Source organism: Silurus meridionalis, chromosome 24, assembly GCF_014805685.1.
Source record: "Silurus meridionalis isolate SWU-2019-XX chromosome 24, ASM1480568v1, whole genome shotgun sequence".
Classification (NCBI taxonomy): domain Eukaryota; kingdom Metazoa; phylum Chordata; class Actinopteri; order Siluriformes; family Siluridae; genus Silurus; species Silurus meridionalis.
The window spans coordinates 16213464-16226840 of NC_060907.1; the positions used below are offsets into that span (position 1 = coordinate 16213464).

Genomic DNA, 13377 nt, shown 5'->3' on the forward strand with positions numbered 1-13377 from the left:
CGAAATAATACACAAATAATTTGAAAGTAAAATCATAATAAAATGTATGTCTAACAATAAAAAAAGAGAATACAATGGAAATCATGACCTGTAGGTAAACAGGTTAATTTATTTTTTACTGCTTCATAGTTATGTGGAGCACCACAACATCCTGTTCATTATTTATCTTTTACACTGTAAAAGAATGTTTCTTCCATTAAATAATCTATCTGCATTTGTTTTGGTGGGGAAATAATAGCTGTTTTGGTCAAAACTAGATTTTATTTTCACTGTCTCGAATTCAGCAACATTAATATTCAATATGTTTACTGCACATTTACACATTCACTATCACTGCACTATACTTCTAGAGCATTTGCATAAACAAAAGAATTTCACAGAATCCAGAAACATTCAGAATAAAAGCTAATTACTAGAAGTTACAAATATAATTGTATAAAATAGTCTAATTAATCTTTTTTGTTCTAAAAACAAAAATACCACCAACACTTGACAACAAATCATAGACGGTATCTCACAAAAGTCAGAACCCCTCACATTTTAGCAACTATTTTAGATCTTCTCTTGGGACAATAGAATAGAAATGAAACTTGGATATATTTTAGTCAATGTACAGCTTGAATTGAAGTACAGATTTACTGAAAATGACTCAATGTACAGCCATTATTGTCAAAATAGAACCAAGAAAATTGTGTCTTGCCTACAGTCAAACATGGTGGTGGTAGCATCATAGTCTGGGGCTGCATGAGTGCTGCTGGTACTGGGGAGCTGCGGTTTATCGAGGGAAACATGGATTCCAACATGTACTGTGACGTTCTGAAGCAGAACATGAAGCCCTTCCTTCAGAACTGGGCCGGACAATCGTTTTCCAATATAATAATGACCCCAAACAGACCACAAGATGACAACTGCCATACTAAGGAAGCTGATGGTGATTGAGTGGCCAAGTATGTCTCCAGACCTGAACCCTACTGAGCACCTTTTGGGATCCACAAGCAGAAGGTGGATAAGTGATATGTGTCTAACATCCAGCAGCTCCGTGATGTCATTATGGAGGAGTGGAAGAGGATCCCAGCAACAAGGAGGACAGTAAATCTGTACTGCTATACAAACTGCACATTGACTACTTTAAAGTATTTCAAAGTTTCAATTCTATAGTATTGTCCCTTGAGAAGATATATTAAAATGGTTGCTGAAATGTGAGGGGTGTACTTACTTTTGTGAGATACTGTTTGTACAGTATGTGCCTCTCAAACATGTTAATTGGTGCAAGAGGTTGCACTGGTTATTTCTTGTTAGTACTCAGTAAGTCCACTGGAACTAAATTCAGTGAACAGAAGAATGAAGCAAAATCTAATATTATATTTTTAATTAAGATGATGTTACTTTTTTTTGCAGAAATTCACAATAAATATAAAATAAATCCCATTGTTACAATTTCTGCTTTGGTATCTTCACTGGTTCCACTGTCACTTATCAACAGAGGCCACATGTGGAAAAGAAAGTAAAGCCTCTGTTGCAGACTTCTGTCTATGAAGCATACTTCATAGTTACATGTTACTACTTTGCTGAACAGTCAGACAAGCATCTGTTTCAGATAGGTTGTACATGTCACTCAGTCTGTGAGTTGAGGAGCTTCTGGCGAGTGTGAGGAGTATGTGTGGTTTTTCTGCAGCAGCACAGAGAACAGAGAAGGCCCAGAATGACTGAAAAGATACCCACAGTGAGGGATGTACCTGTCCCATAAAGCAAAGGTAATTTCATTGAATCCCACACTAAAAAAAAATAAGAATAAAAAAAAATTGTTATTGTAAATTGAACATTTAATGATTAATTCTAGCAACAAATAAGGTAGGATCTTGTAGACAAACTTTAATTCAACAAAAATATTTATGTGCTAGTTAACAGATAATACCTGGAAGAAACCACACAAATACTTGTAATAAAATAAAACTCACATGCAAATTTCACACTAAGAAAGACTCTGCTGGATACGATCTCTGGTTCTTTTTTCCAATCCTCTGTTGTGGTTGAGCGTATCCATGGTGTGGCAGTGCAGTAATACTCGCCAGCATCACTGTCTTGTGTGCCATGAATAGTGAGGGTAAATATTTGGGTTTTGAGACGCTCCAGACTGCAGTCACTAGTGTCATTACGAGGGCTTTTTCTCACCACACCCCAGCGATCTATACTGGCAAGTTGAACAAAGTTTCTTGATCCCCATAAATGACACTGATACCATCGTATTTCATATGCAACATTGCCTAGATGAAGAGAAATGCATGAGATTATTATGATTATGCTTACTATGAGAACTACAGAATTACATTATATTTATTTATATTAAGACAAAGTATTAGTGATTGTCATGCATGGGCACATGCTCCTGTCATACCACTGCTAGATTACTACAGTATATCTCTCCACTCTAAAAGAAGATAATAAAAATTACTATAGATTTATATTCAATACTAGCAAAACTGACCCCCACAGAAACATGCAATCAATATGTAGCAGCCTTAGTGTCCTAAGCCTTTGGACAGAAAAAGAAAAAATACCAGGTAAAAAATCCACACTATTTATTCAAAGCCAGACAATTTGACATCTGACCCAGTAAACAACAACATAAATAAATCAGATTAGAACGCTTACTCATTTCCTCATCAAAAACATCAAACTGTGTATTAGAGCTTTTACTTACGTTTCTTCAAACAAATAACCAGAAGCAATCAGACTAAACACATCTATTTTTTCCTTAGCACTGGTTATGTACCAAAATATTTTAATCTAGCAGTTATCAATTCCCCAATTAAAAATCCCGCCCTTGACCCCTGTCAGCCAGCCAACTATTAGATCCTAGATCCTGTTTACTAAATCCTAGAAAAGAAATGCACAATGGTTGTGACAGCAGTTGTGCTCATACCTACATAGAAATAACATTCATTAAATGTTTTTAGTCAGAAATTAGGCCTCATCATAGCACAAAGACAGCACTGGTTAAAGTGGTAAATGTCCTGCTACTGGCCACTGATCAGGGTCATGTCTCCTTGCCTGTGTTGCTTCACACGGGTGACACCATTGATTCATACTTTTATCATTGATATGAAGAAAGGAAACAACCCTCTCCTGGCTCAGGTCAATTTTGACTGATCGTTATTAGTTTGTAAATGTAAATGTTGACTTTTCTACATTTACTAAGGTACGTTTGATGTCCTGCGAGATTCTGTTTTAGGTCCACTGCTCTTTTCTTTACGTATACCTCTGGGTAAAATTATTCATAAACATAGAAAGGTTATTTACTGTTATGCCGGTGACACACAGTTGTATGAGTAAGTAAAGCCAGATAAGAGACACCTGTTTATTAACCATGAGGTATATGCAAAGGACATTAGACAGTGAATGCTGATTTGTGATATTATTATTGTTGCTTTGCTGGAAGCACAGTCAATTTAAGCAACATGTAAGCTTTCTGATTACAGTACATAGTATCCCTGGATATTATTTTCTCTTTTATCCTGTTCAGCAGTTAAAGAACTTGGTGTGGAAACATCCTGAGCATGTTTCCGAAGTGCGGAGCTGGTCAGAATCAAAGTGGGTGGTCCAACAGCTTCCTGTTGCCAACCTGCTGGAGTACCTGGATCTAGAGCGAGCTGTTTTGCAGCAGTTTTACTGCACACTTGAGCAACACCATTAGTGCTTCCACTTGCTGATGTTCTGCAAGCTCAGTAGCTTGAAGATGCCAGCGGTAGCTGCTTAATAGTGCTGGAGCAGTTTGTCACCTGACTACCAGAGAGGACAGCAGAGTAAGACCAGAAGGGGCTGTCCACCTGGCTAAGTACCAGCTCTCTGAGTAACATTCATTGACTGATCTCACTAAAATTGGGGCACATTTTCAAGTTCACTGGAAGAGGTTGTACGAGCAGGCTTTCTCTTAGGTAAAGATATTTTTGTTTGTGGGGCCTGCTAGTGCACTCTCCTGACTTTTCTCTTTTTTCCTCTGTAACACAAAAACATTCCCACACAGCAAAACATGTGAACCAGAATGTAATTTTTTTAATGCATTTTCAAAAGGGTGCTTAAAAGCTTAGTGTGAATAAGCACAGCCCAGAGTTCTGCTTTTACTGCACCTTCACATACTGGTTTCTACAGTTTGCTTGGACTTTTAAAAACTTCACAAGGTTCACAAACAGTGGTATTTCACTGAACTTTCTCGAAAAGCAACACCATAAATGCAAATGCTGTAGGAGAGACCATAGTGCTGCAATTCCAAAATTTTTCATACAATTTGGATGAAAAATCTCTTTGGGGGAAGAGTGGCTACCTTTTATTTATTATTTATTTATAAATAATGTGGCAAAAAATTAAAATAACAATTTATAAAAAAAAAAATAATTCTCTTTTTACAACATAAAGAAAAAGGAAATAAAAACTGTGGTTATGTGTTCTGTAACACCAGACTGCATCGTCTTCTTCTTTTTTCAGCTTCTCCCATTAGGGGTCGCCACAGCGGATCATCCGTCTCCATACCCCCCTGTCCTCTACATCTGCCTCTTTCAAATCAATCACCTGCATGTCTTCCCTCACCACATCCACAAACCTCCTCCTTGGTCTTTCTCTTTTCCTCCTTCCTGGTGGCTCCATCCTCAGCATTCTTCGACTGATATACACCATGTCCCTCCTCATGTCCAAACCATCTCATTATATCCTCCCTCACCTTGTCTCCAAAACGTCCTACATGCGTTGTTTCTTTAATAAACTAATTTCTAATTCTGTCGTCACTCCCAACAAAAACCTCAACATCTTCAGCTCTGCTACCTCCAGCTCCACCTTCTGTCTTTTACTCAATGCTACTGTCTATAAACCATACAACATCTCAGGTCTCACCACAGTCCTATAAACTTTCCCTTTCACTCTTGCAGATACTCTTCTATCACAAATCACTCCTGCTATCACTCTTCTCCACACACTCCACCTTGCCTGCGCTCTTTTCTTCACTTCTTTAACGCACGCTCCATTACTTTGCACTGTTGACCCCAGGTACCTGAACTCCTCCACCTTCTCCACCTCTTCTCCCTGCAACCGCACCACTCCACTGCCCTCCCTCTCATTTATACACATGTACTCTGTCTTACGTATTTCTACTGACTTTTATTCCCCTTCTGTCCAGCGTGTACTTCCATCTCTCCAGGCTCATCTTAACCTGCTCACTACTCTCACCACAAATAACAATATCATCCGCAAACATCATAGTCTACGGAGACTCCTGTCTGACCTTGTCTGTCAACCTGTCCATCACCACTGCAAACAGGAAAGGGTACAGAGCCGATACTTGATGCAGTCCAACTTCCACCTTGAACCAGCCTGTTGTTCCTACTGCACACTTCACCACTGTCACACTGTCCTCATACATGTCCTGCACCACCCTCACATACTTCTCTGCCACACCTGACCTCCTCATACAATACCACAACTCCTCTCTCCACCCTGTCATACGCTTTCTCCAAATCCACAAACACACAATGCAACTCATTCTGACCTTCTCTATACTTCTCCATCAACATTCTTGAATCAAATAATATGTCTGTGGTGCTCTTCCCGTGGCAAGAAACCATACTGTTGCTCACAGATTATCACCTCTTCTCTCAGCCTGGCTTCCACTACTCTTTCCAATAAGAGAACACCATGATGTTTCCCATAACTTCATGGTGTGACTGATCAACTTTATTCCCCTGTAGTTACTGCAGATCTCCCTTATGCTTAAATATCGGTACCAGCAAACTCCTTCTCCATTCCTCAGCTATCCTCCCACCTTCCAGAATCTTGGTAAACAATCTGGTTAAAAACTCTACTGCCATCTCTCCTAAACATCTCCATTCTTCTACCGGTATGTCATCTGGTCCAACCAACTTTCCACTCTTCATCCTCTTAATCGCTGCTCTCACTTCCTCCTTACTAATCCTATCCACTTCCTGCTTCACAATCTCCACACCATCCAACCCTCTCTCTTTGATTTTCCTCATTCACCAGCTGCTCAAAATACTCCCTCCATCTTCTCAACACACTCTCCTCACTAGTCAACACATTTCCATCTCCATCCTTTACTGCTCTAACTTGCAGCACATCCTTCACAGCTTGGCCCCTCTGCTTCGCCATTTTCTACAAATCCTTTTCTTAACACCAGACTGCAATACTAAAATGTATTACACTGTGAGAAAGCAATTTGTGTAAAGAAATTGTGTAAATTTTTACATTGAAACAAATATGCATACCTGTGTTGGGAGTTCCTAATGTACTGATAATGCAATCTATTTTAACTGTTTCCCAGGGGTAAACACTGGTGGTGTCTGAAGTTATTAAAAGATCAAATGATGGCCCTGAAAAAAATAAGGAATATAAAACAAAAATAAATAGCAAGCATCTTTAATAATTTCTTCTAGTTTAGCATCAAGCTATAGCCTTAACCTAGAACTTTTATTTTAAATTGAAACAAGGTATTGATACTCCCCTTGCAAATATTTCCTCATTAAATAAATCACAAATTTCTGAGTTACACGTCACTCAGAGAGGAAAGTAGAAGAATATGACGTTTATCAAACTAGATTTTTAAATCCTTTCCACTAAGCCCCAACATTTTTCTAAATTTATAGTCTTTCCAGAATAGCTTTGTCGTAACTCAGATTAGAATATTTTTCTCGACAACTCTTTTATCCCATTTTTCTCAGTATCCACTAATATTACAGTCTGTCATTTTAATATAGTCTGTGACTATTTGAGGTAAACAAGTAACACTATTTAATTTCATACATTCAGAAAAAAATCCTAATTAAAAAAACATTTTTAAAATATTTATAAGTTAATGATTTATTTATAAACCCTTACTTGAGTGCTCAAAGTTAAGCTGAACTTTATTTGACTGTCCTTTTGCCATCTCTACCCAATTGTTCCTATCTGGCTTAGTCCATGCTGCCACTTCACAAGAGTAGAATCCTCTATCCATCATCTGCACATCCTGGATTCGGAATAAGAACTCTGTGTTGCCAGTCTTCACTAGACTCAGGCTATCCTGCCGACTAGACTCAGGCCAGTCTTCTAACTTGAGAACCATGTCAGGGCTAAGTGATGCAAGTGTGCGACTGGGTCCACCTACACCATCCTGGAACAGTATTTGGACAGAGAGGGCCAAACCCTCCCAGAGGCTTTTAAGTTTAGCCAAACAGTTCATTTCAAAAGTGGAGCCAATTACATCAGCTTTTCGTTTGTGGCGGGCGATCACACTGATGCCAGGGCCTGGAAGAAGAAATGGGAGAGGCTGTGAGGAGAAAGGCGACTTACATAGTTGAGGGGTTGTATCATTATTCATTTTAGGCATATTAAGCAGTTTAATTTCTCTATAAACATACATTTGAAGATGTATAGATCGTATTGCAATCATCAACAAATTATCAAAAACAGCATTAATAAACCTTTTAATGAAATTATAGTTTCAGTAAACACAGTGGCAACATAATTAAGAAGGAGAATATCCCAGTTATTTGTTACTTTGGCAAAGCTGGTGGCCATGGATTTTGGTGGTTCAGCATAAAATCAAACAAAGTTAAGATAAGAATCTATAACAATAACATACCGTATTTTCCGGACTATAAGCCGCTACTTTTTCCCCACATTTTGAACCCCGTGGCTTAAACAACAAAGCGGCTAATTTATGGATTTTTCCTGGGTTTTTCCCGCTTTCACAAACTTCAAGCCAAAAAACTGAGCCCCATAACATTAGACCAATTGCCGAACGTGTTTACGTGAACCAATTCATTTCAATTCAATTCAATTCAGTTCATTTTTATTTGTATAGCGCTTTTAACAATAAACATTGTCTTAAAGCAGCTTTACACAGATAATGTGGTGATTAAAATAAATGTTCTTTATAAGTAACCAATGAAACTCTTTATATTAAATCAGATGCGCTCACACTGAATCAGGCCGCACCACATCATAAATATGGATAAGGTTCCTCTGACGTTTGACCTGCCGCTCACTCGGACTGTCTACAGGAAATGCGAATCATTCGACACGCTGAAAACAACCGGGCATGAAAAAACACACTTTACCTGTGTTCTGAGCTGCACGGCATCGGGAGAAAAGATTCACCGATGGTGGTTTTTAAACGCAAGACGATGCCAAAAGATAAACTCTCGAGAGAAATAGTTGTGAAAGAAAGAAGGAAGACAGTGAACAATGACTTTCTTGGTAGGCTACTGTTTAGATACAAGCCGTGTAACAGACACTGTCTTTCGTTAAAGCCTGTGTACAGTTTATTAGTTTCAGTGCAGACTTATAGACAGGTGTGGCTTATTTATGTTCAAAATAAAAATCTTTGTCAAATTCAGTGCATGCGGCTTATATTTGGGTGCGCTTTACAGTCCGGAAATTACAGTATGCTTTTTGGGTAAAATCTGGTGAATTTTATATTCAACCTCAAAATAAGAAGTTGAGAGCATGTACAATATTAATCCTTCATACAGACTAGTAGCTATTTGTGGTTTTAGATGTATTTTCAAATGTCTTCGAATTTGTTTGATAGAGCAAATGTGACAACCCTGTCCTTAATTGCCTAAATAACTATACAACTAGAAGTGAATTAAAAAAAAATATATAGAAATGTGGAATTTGGAATTGGGTTGGAACATTATTTAAATTGTTTTAAAATTTGTATTACTTTTGATGGAAAGGGCCACTGCCCAGCTACATCATTCAAGAGCTACCACCGTGGAATTTCTGGCAACTGATTTTCTTTGTGCATGTATAATGATTATTTTTGGTTGTTTTTCCTTATTCTCTTTTGTTGTTCTGGTAGTGTAATTAAAACATTCAAATAACATTATCAGTGTGTGTATTCAGGTCTATACGGAGACCTGTACTGTAGCCTGGGATTCTAGTTTTGTTTAGGCAGTGGCATGGTGTCTCTTTTACTACAGTAAAATGAGTTAGTATTCATATACACTGGTAGCCATATCATTAAAACCACCAAAGTAAAAAAATATATATTATCTGGTTATATTTGCACCTGCTAATATTAGGCAAAAAGCAAACAGTCAGTTTCTTAATGTGCTGGAAGTTGGACAAATTGGCAAACATAAGGATCTAAATGAAAGGACAATATTTTGATGGCGAGATGATTGGGTCAGAGCATCTCCAAAACAGCAGGTCTTGTGGTGTGTTTCTGGTATGCTGTGAATAATTTATAACAATATGGTCCAAGGAAAGAAAACCAATGAACCAGCAACAGGGTCATGGGTGCCCAAAGCACACTGAGGCTTGTGGGGCTATTTCTAGATCAATCTTACTTAGGAGCTACTGTTTATTTGTCTATTGATGGAATGCTATCAGAACATAAAGGTCTTTACAGCATGCTGCATATAGAGCGTAGCCACAGACTGGTCAGATTACCCATGTTAATACCTGACCAAAAACAAAAGCACCGTCAATTGGCACATGAGCATCAGAACTGGAACAACGAGCAATTAAAGATGCTGACTTGTTCTAATGTTTTTAATGCTTATATGTTACTTCCCTGGGGAAGAGATCCAGAATGCACTTTGGCAAAAAGGCAAGCAAAAACAGTGTGATTCTCTGTGCACTATTCTGTTGGGAAACATTGAGTCCTGGAATTCATGTGGATGTTTCCTTGTCATGTCCACCCCTACTGGCAGTGGCCTATTTCAACATGATAATGTATTTTGCCACACTCCAAAATTTGTTCTGGAATGGTTTGAGGAAGGACTTGACATCCAAATTCAACAGATCTTCAAAATCATTAAAAAATTTGTTGGATATTCCAGACAAAAGTGCATTTCATTGAGGATCCACCTTGCAACATTCACAATTTTTAGAGTTTCCTGGTTTTAATGTTATGGCTGATTTGTACAGACCTTTGTATGAAGATAATTTTTATTAATATCGTCAAAAAGATATCACCTTAAGGAGAATCTGAGAAGCACTTAAACATAACTTAAAAAGTAGGATAAAAGTGAAATGAATTAAAATTTCCTCACCCTTGGAGTCCAAGCTGACTTTTAGTGCAGTAGCTCGATATTCTGATGTATATTTCCGGATGCCATGGCGATTGAATGTCCATGTTGTGACACTACAAACATATTCACCTGCATCTGCATTCGTGGTGCGGAGCAGGCGAAGCCTGAAAGTAGCTGGTTCAATTCGAGTCACTAGAATGAGACCTGAAGCAATGCGATCCTTGTATTTATCACTGGAAATGATGGCTCCATTTTCATTCATTGAGGCAATAACACCAGTGACAATTTCACTAGCATTGGATGAGGCAGATGAATAGAACCATGATACACTCAGTCGTTTTCCCCAAACCTGTGAAATGTTGGACACTTGACACACAAGTTCTGTGGGCTCTCCTAAGTAATGGGCTATTACTTGAGAATTAAGAGACACGGTAAATGCTGGGTCTGAAAAAAATAAGAAAGAAATATATCAGTGCTTCTAAAAAAAATAGGTTAACATATAAAACAACATTTTACATTTTGACATAAAAAAAAAAAAATGCATAATAGTGAAGTGAAGTCAAGTTTATTTGTATAGCACTTTTCACAACAGACATTGTCTCAAAGCAGCTTTACAGAAATCAACAGTCAAGGTGAATGGTGTGCATTTATCCCTGATGAGCAGCCGTGGCGACTGTGGCAAGGAAAAACTCCCTTAGATGTTATGAGGAAGAAACCTTGAGAGGAACCAGACTCAAAATGGGAACCCATCCTCATTTGGGTGACATCAAGAGTTTGATCATAAATCTTTCAACAATACAGAACACTGGAGAGAGAGAATAGATAGAATAGATAGAATGATAGAGTTTACAGCCTTCAAGAATTTGTGCAGAATTCGTTTACTAAAGTTTACTTGCAGGTTGGTAAAAATTTAATAGGTAAAAAATCTAAAACAATATATTATATGAAACAAAGAAACAACAAAAAAGTATAATATCTAGAGATTAAAGAAAAATTTGATCTTTTATTTCAAATATTGAGTGAAATAAAACCTGTAGGAAAAACTCAATTGTCTTAAAAAAACATCTGTCAATCCTGCGTTTGTACATTTACAGATTTTACAGATGTTTTTTTAAAGACAATTGATCTGTCTTTATCAATTAATCTGTTTAGCTAAAAGGGTTCAAAATCTTCAGAATGGAAAGGACTGCTTTGTGTAGTCTGAAGAAGAAATAGCTATAGATTTTTTAGATCAATGCACATTTATAAATACTGTAAATACAAACAGTATATATGCATATATTCAGTGTGTGTGTGTGTGTGTGTGTGTGTGTGTGTGTGTGTGTGTTTGTATGTGTGTGTATAGGTTTGTGTTACAATTTATTCTCAGCTGCTTGTGAGCATTTCTTGAATCATCCTTAATATTTGCAAACCAGTGAGTGCATTTCTCAAAACAATTTGTACAAACAGCACAAAACATTGGATTTTCTTAAAATCCTCAGTTCATCTCTTAAAAGTAAGTATTTGTGTCAATGAACATCTCATTCCCATCAGAATTAAAAGTTTGCACACCCTTTGTGCACAGTTTCAGGATTTCTTGATATAAATTACAGTTTGGATCACAGTGACCGAAAATGCACAAAATTTGACTTCCTTCTGTACCGCATGTATGAATTTTAGCAGCACAAATGTATTTATTTGATTGCATATTTGATTTATATTGATTGCAAGAGATTCACACATTTACTGTACGTGTTCGTTTGTTTCTTAGTTGTTCATCTATTTTCAGAATTTATAATTTTATGTTTTGCTCTGTCTGTATTCACTCTCCAATTGAAGATTCACGAGATTCACATTTGTCCTGTTTTAGAGAACTAGTTGATAATTGGTTGATCTGATGTCCTTCACCCGCCTTCATTATTGAAATTCGAGATTCAGCTGCACAATTAATCACTTCATATTAATAGACATTTTAAATGACGAAATGATGAAAACTGCTTTAACCATTTTCCATTCATTGACTTATACAACTTCACTGTGTGGTAGCTCAGTGGTTAAGGCTCTGCATTATTAACTGGAAGGTCGGGGGTTCAAGCCCCTGTATCACCAAGCTGCCACGCCCGGTCCCTTGACTAAGGCCCTTAACCCTTAGTACTCCAGGACTATATCATGGCTGATTCTGTGCTCTGACTTTAGCTTCCTAACATTGCTCGGATAAGGGAAGAAAGAATTTTAATGTTCTGTAATATGCATATGCTTATAAACGAAATTATTAACGACCAGAAGTCTAATATAATGTGTTTGACAGAATCGTGGATTAAACCGAATGAATATGTAGCATTTAATGAAGTGAGTCCTCCTGGGTATAGTTACATACACCAGCCCCGTCTAAATGGCAGAGCAGGCGGAGTCACAGCTATTTATAATAATAATCTAAGCGTCACACAAACGACTAAACACAAATGTAAAACATTTGAAGTTCTTTACACCAACATAAAATATTTAGTGTCCAAAAGCAGGTCTAGTCAGTCAATTTCATTATTTATTATTATTTATAGACCCACAGGGCTTATAATAATACAGTGAGGAATATAAGTATTTGAACACCCTGCTATTTTGCAAGTTCTCCCACTTAGAAATCATGGAGGGGTCTGAAATTGTCATCGTAGGTGCATGTCCACTGTGAGAGACATAATCTAAAAAAAAATCCAGAAATCACAATGTATGATTTTTAAACTATTTATTTGTATGATACAGCTGCAAATAAGTATTTGAACACCTGTCTATCAGCTAGAATTTTGACCCTCAAAGACCTGTTAGTCTGCCTTTAAAATGTCCACCTCCACTACATTTATTATCCTAAATTAGATGCACCTGTTTGAGGTCCTTAGCTGCATAAAGACACCTGTCCACCCCATACAATCAGTAAGAATCCAATTACTAACATGGCCAAGACCAAAGAGCTGTCCAAAGACACTAGAGACAAAATTGTACACCTCCACAAGGCTGGAAAGGGCTATGGGGAAATTGCCAAGCAGCTTAGTGAAAAAAGGTCCACTGTTGGAACAATCATTAGAAAATGGAAGAAGCTAAACATGACTGTCAATCTCCTTCGGACTGGGGCTCCATGCAAGATCTCACCTCGTGGGGTCTCAATGATCCTAAGGAAGGTGAGAAATCAGCCCAGAACTACATCGGAGGAGCTGGTCAATGACCTGAAAAGAGCTGGGACCACCGTTTCCAAGGTTACTGTTGGTAATACACTAAGACGTCATGGTTTGAAATTATGCATGGCACGGAAGGTTCCCCTGCTTAAACCAGCACATGTCCAGGCACGTCTTAAGTTTGCCAATGACCATTTGAATGATCCAGA

The 13377-nt window shown here is 37.7% G+C and overlaps 1 protein-coding gene across 1 annotated transcript in view; it reads right to left on the reverse strand.

Annotated features, from left to right (window-relative positions):
• Positions 1 to 706: 706 nt before the first annotated feature.
• ptgfrnb (prostaglandin F2 receptor inhibitor b) overlaps positions 707 to 13377 on the reverse strand; it is a 36547-nt gene continuing 23876 nt past the window's right edge. The window contains exons 5-9 of the mRNA XM_046837221.1: positions 10047 to 10469; positions 6880 to 7287; positions 6270 to 6374; positions 1959 to 2264; positions 707 to 1775 (exon numbers count right to left, since the gene is read on the reverse strand). Of these exons, the coding sequence (XP_046693177.1) occupies positions 1612 to 1775; positions 1959 to 2264; positions 6270 to 6374; positions 6880 to 7287; positions 10047 to 10469 (1406 nt within the window). The 3' untranslated portion in view covers positions 707 to 1611. The remainder of the gene's footprint in view (positions 1776 to 1958; positions 2265 to 6269; positions 6375 to 6879; positions 7288 to 10046; positions 10470 to 13377) is intronic.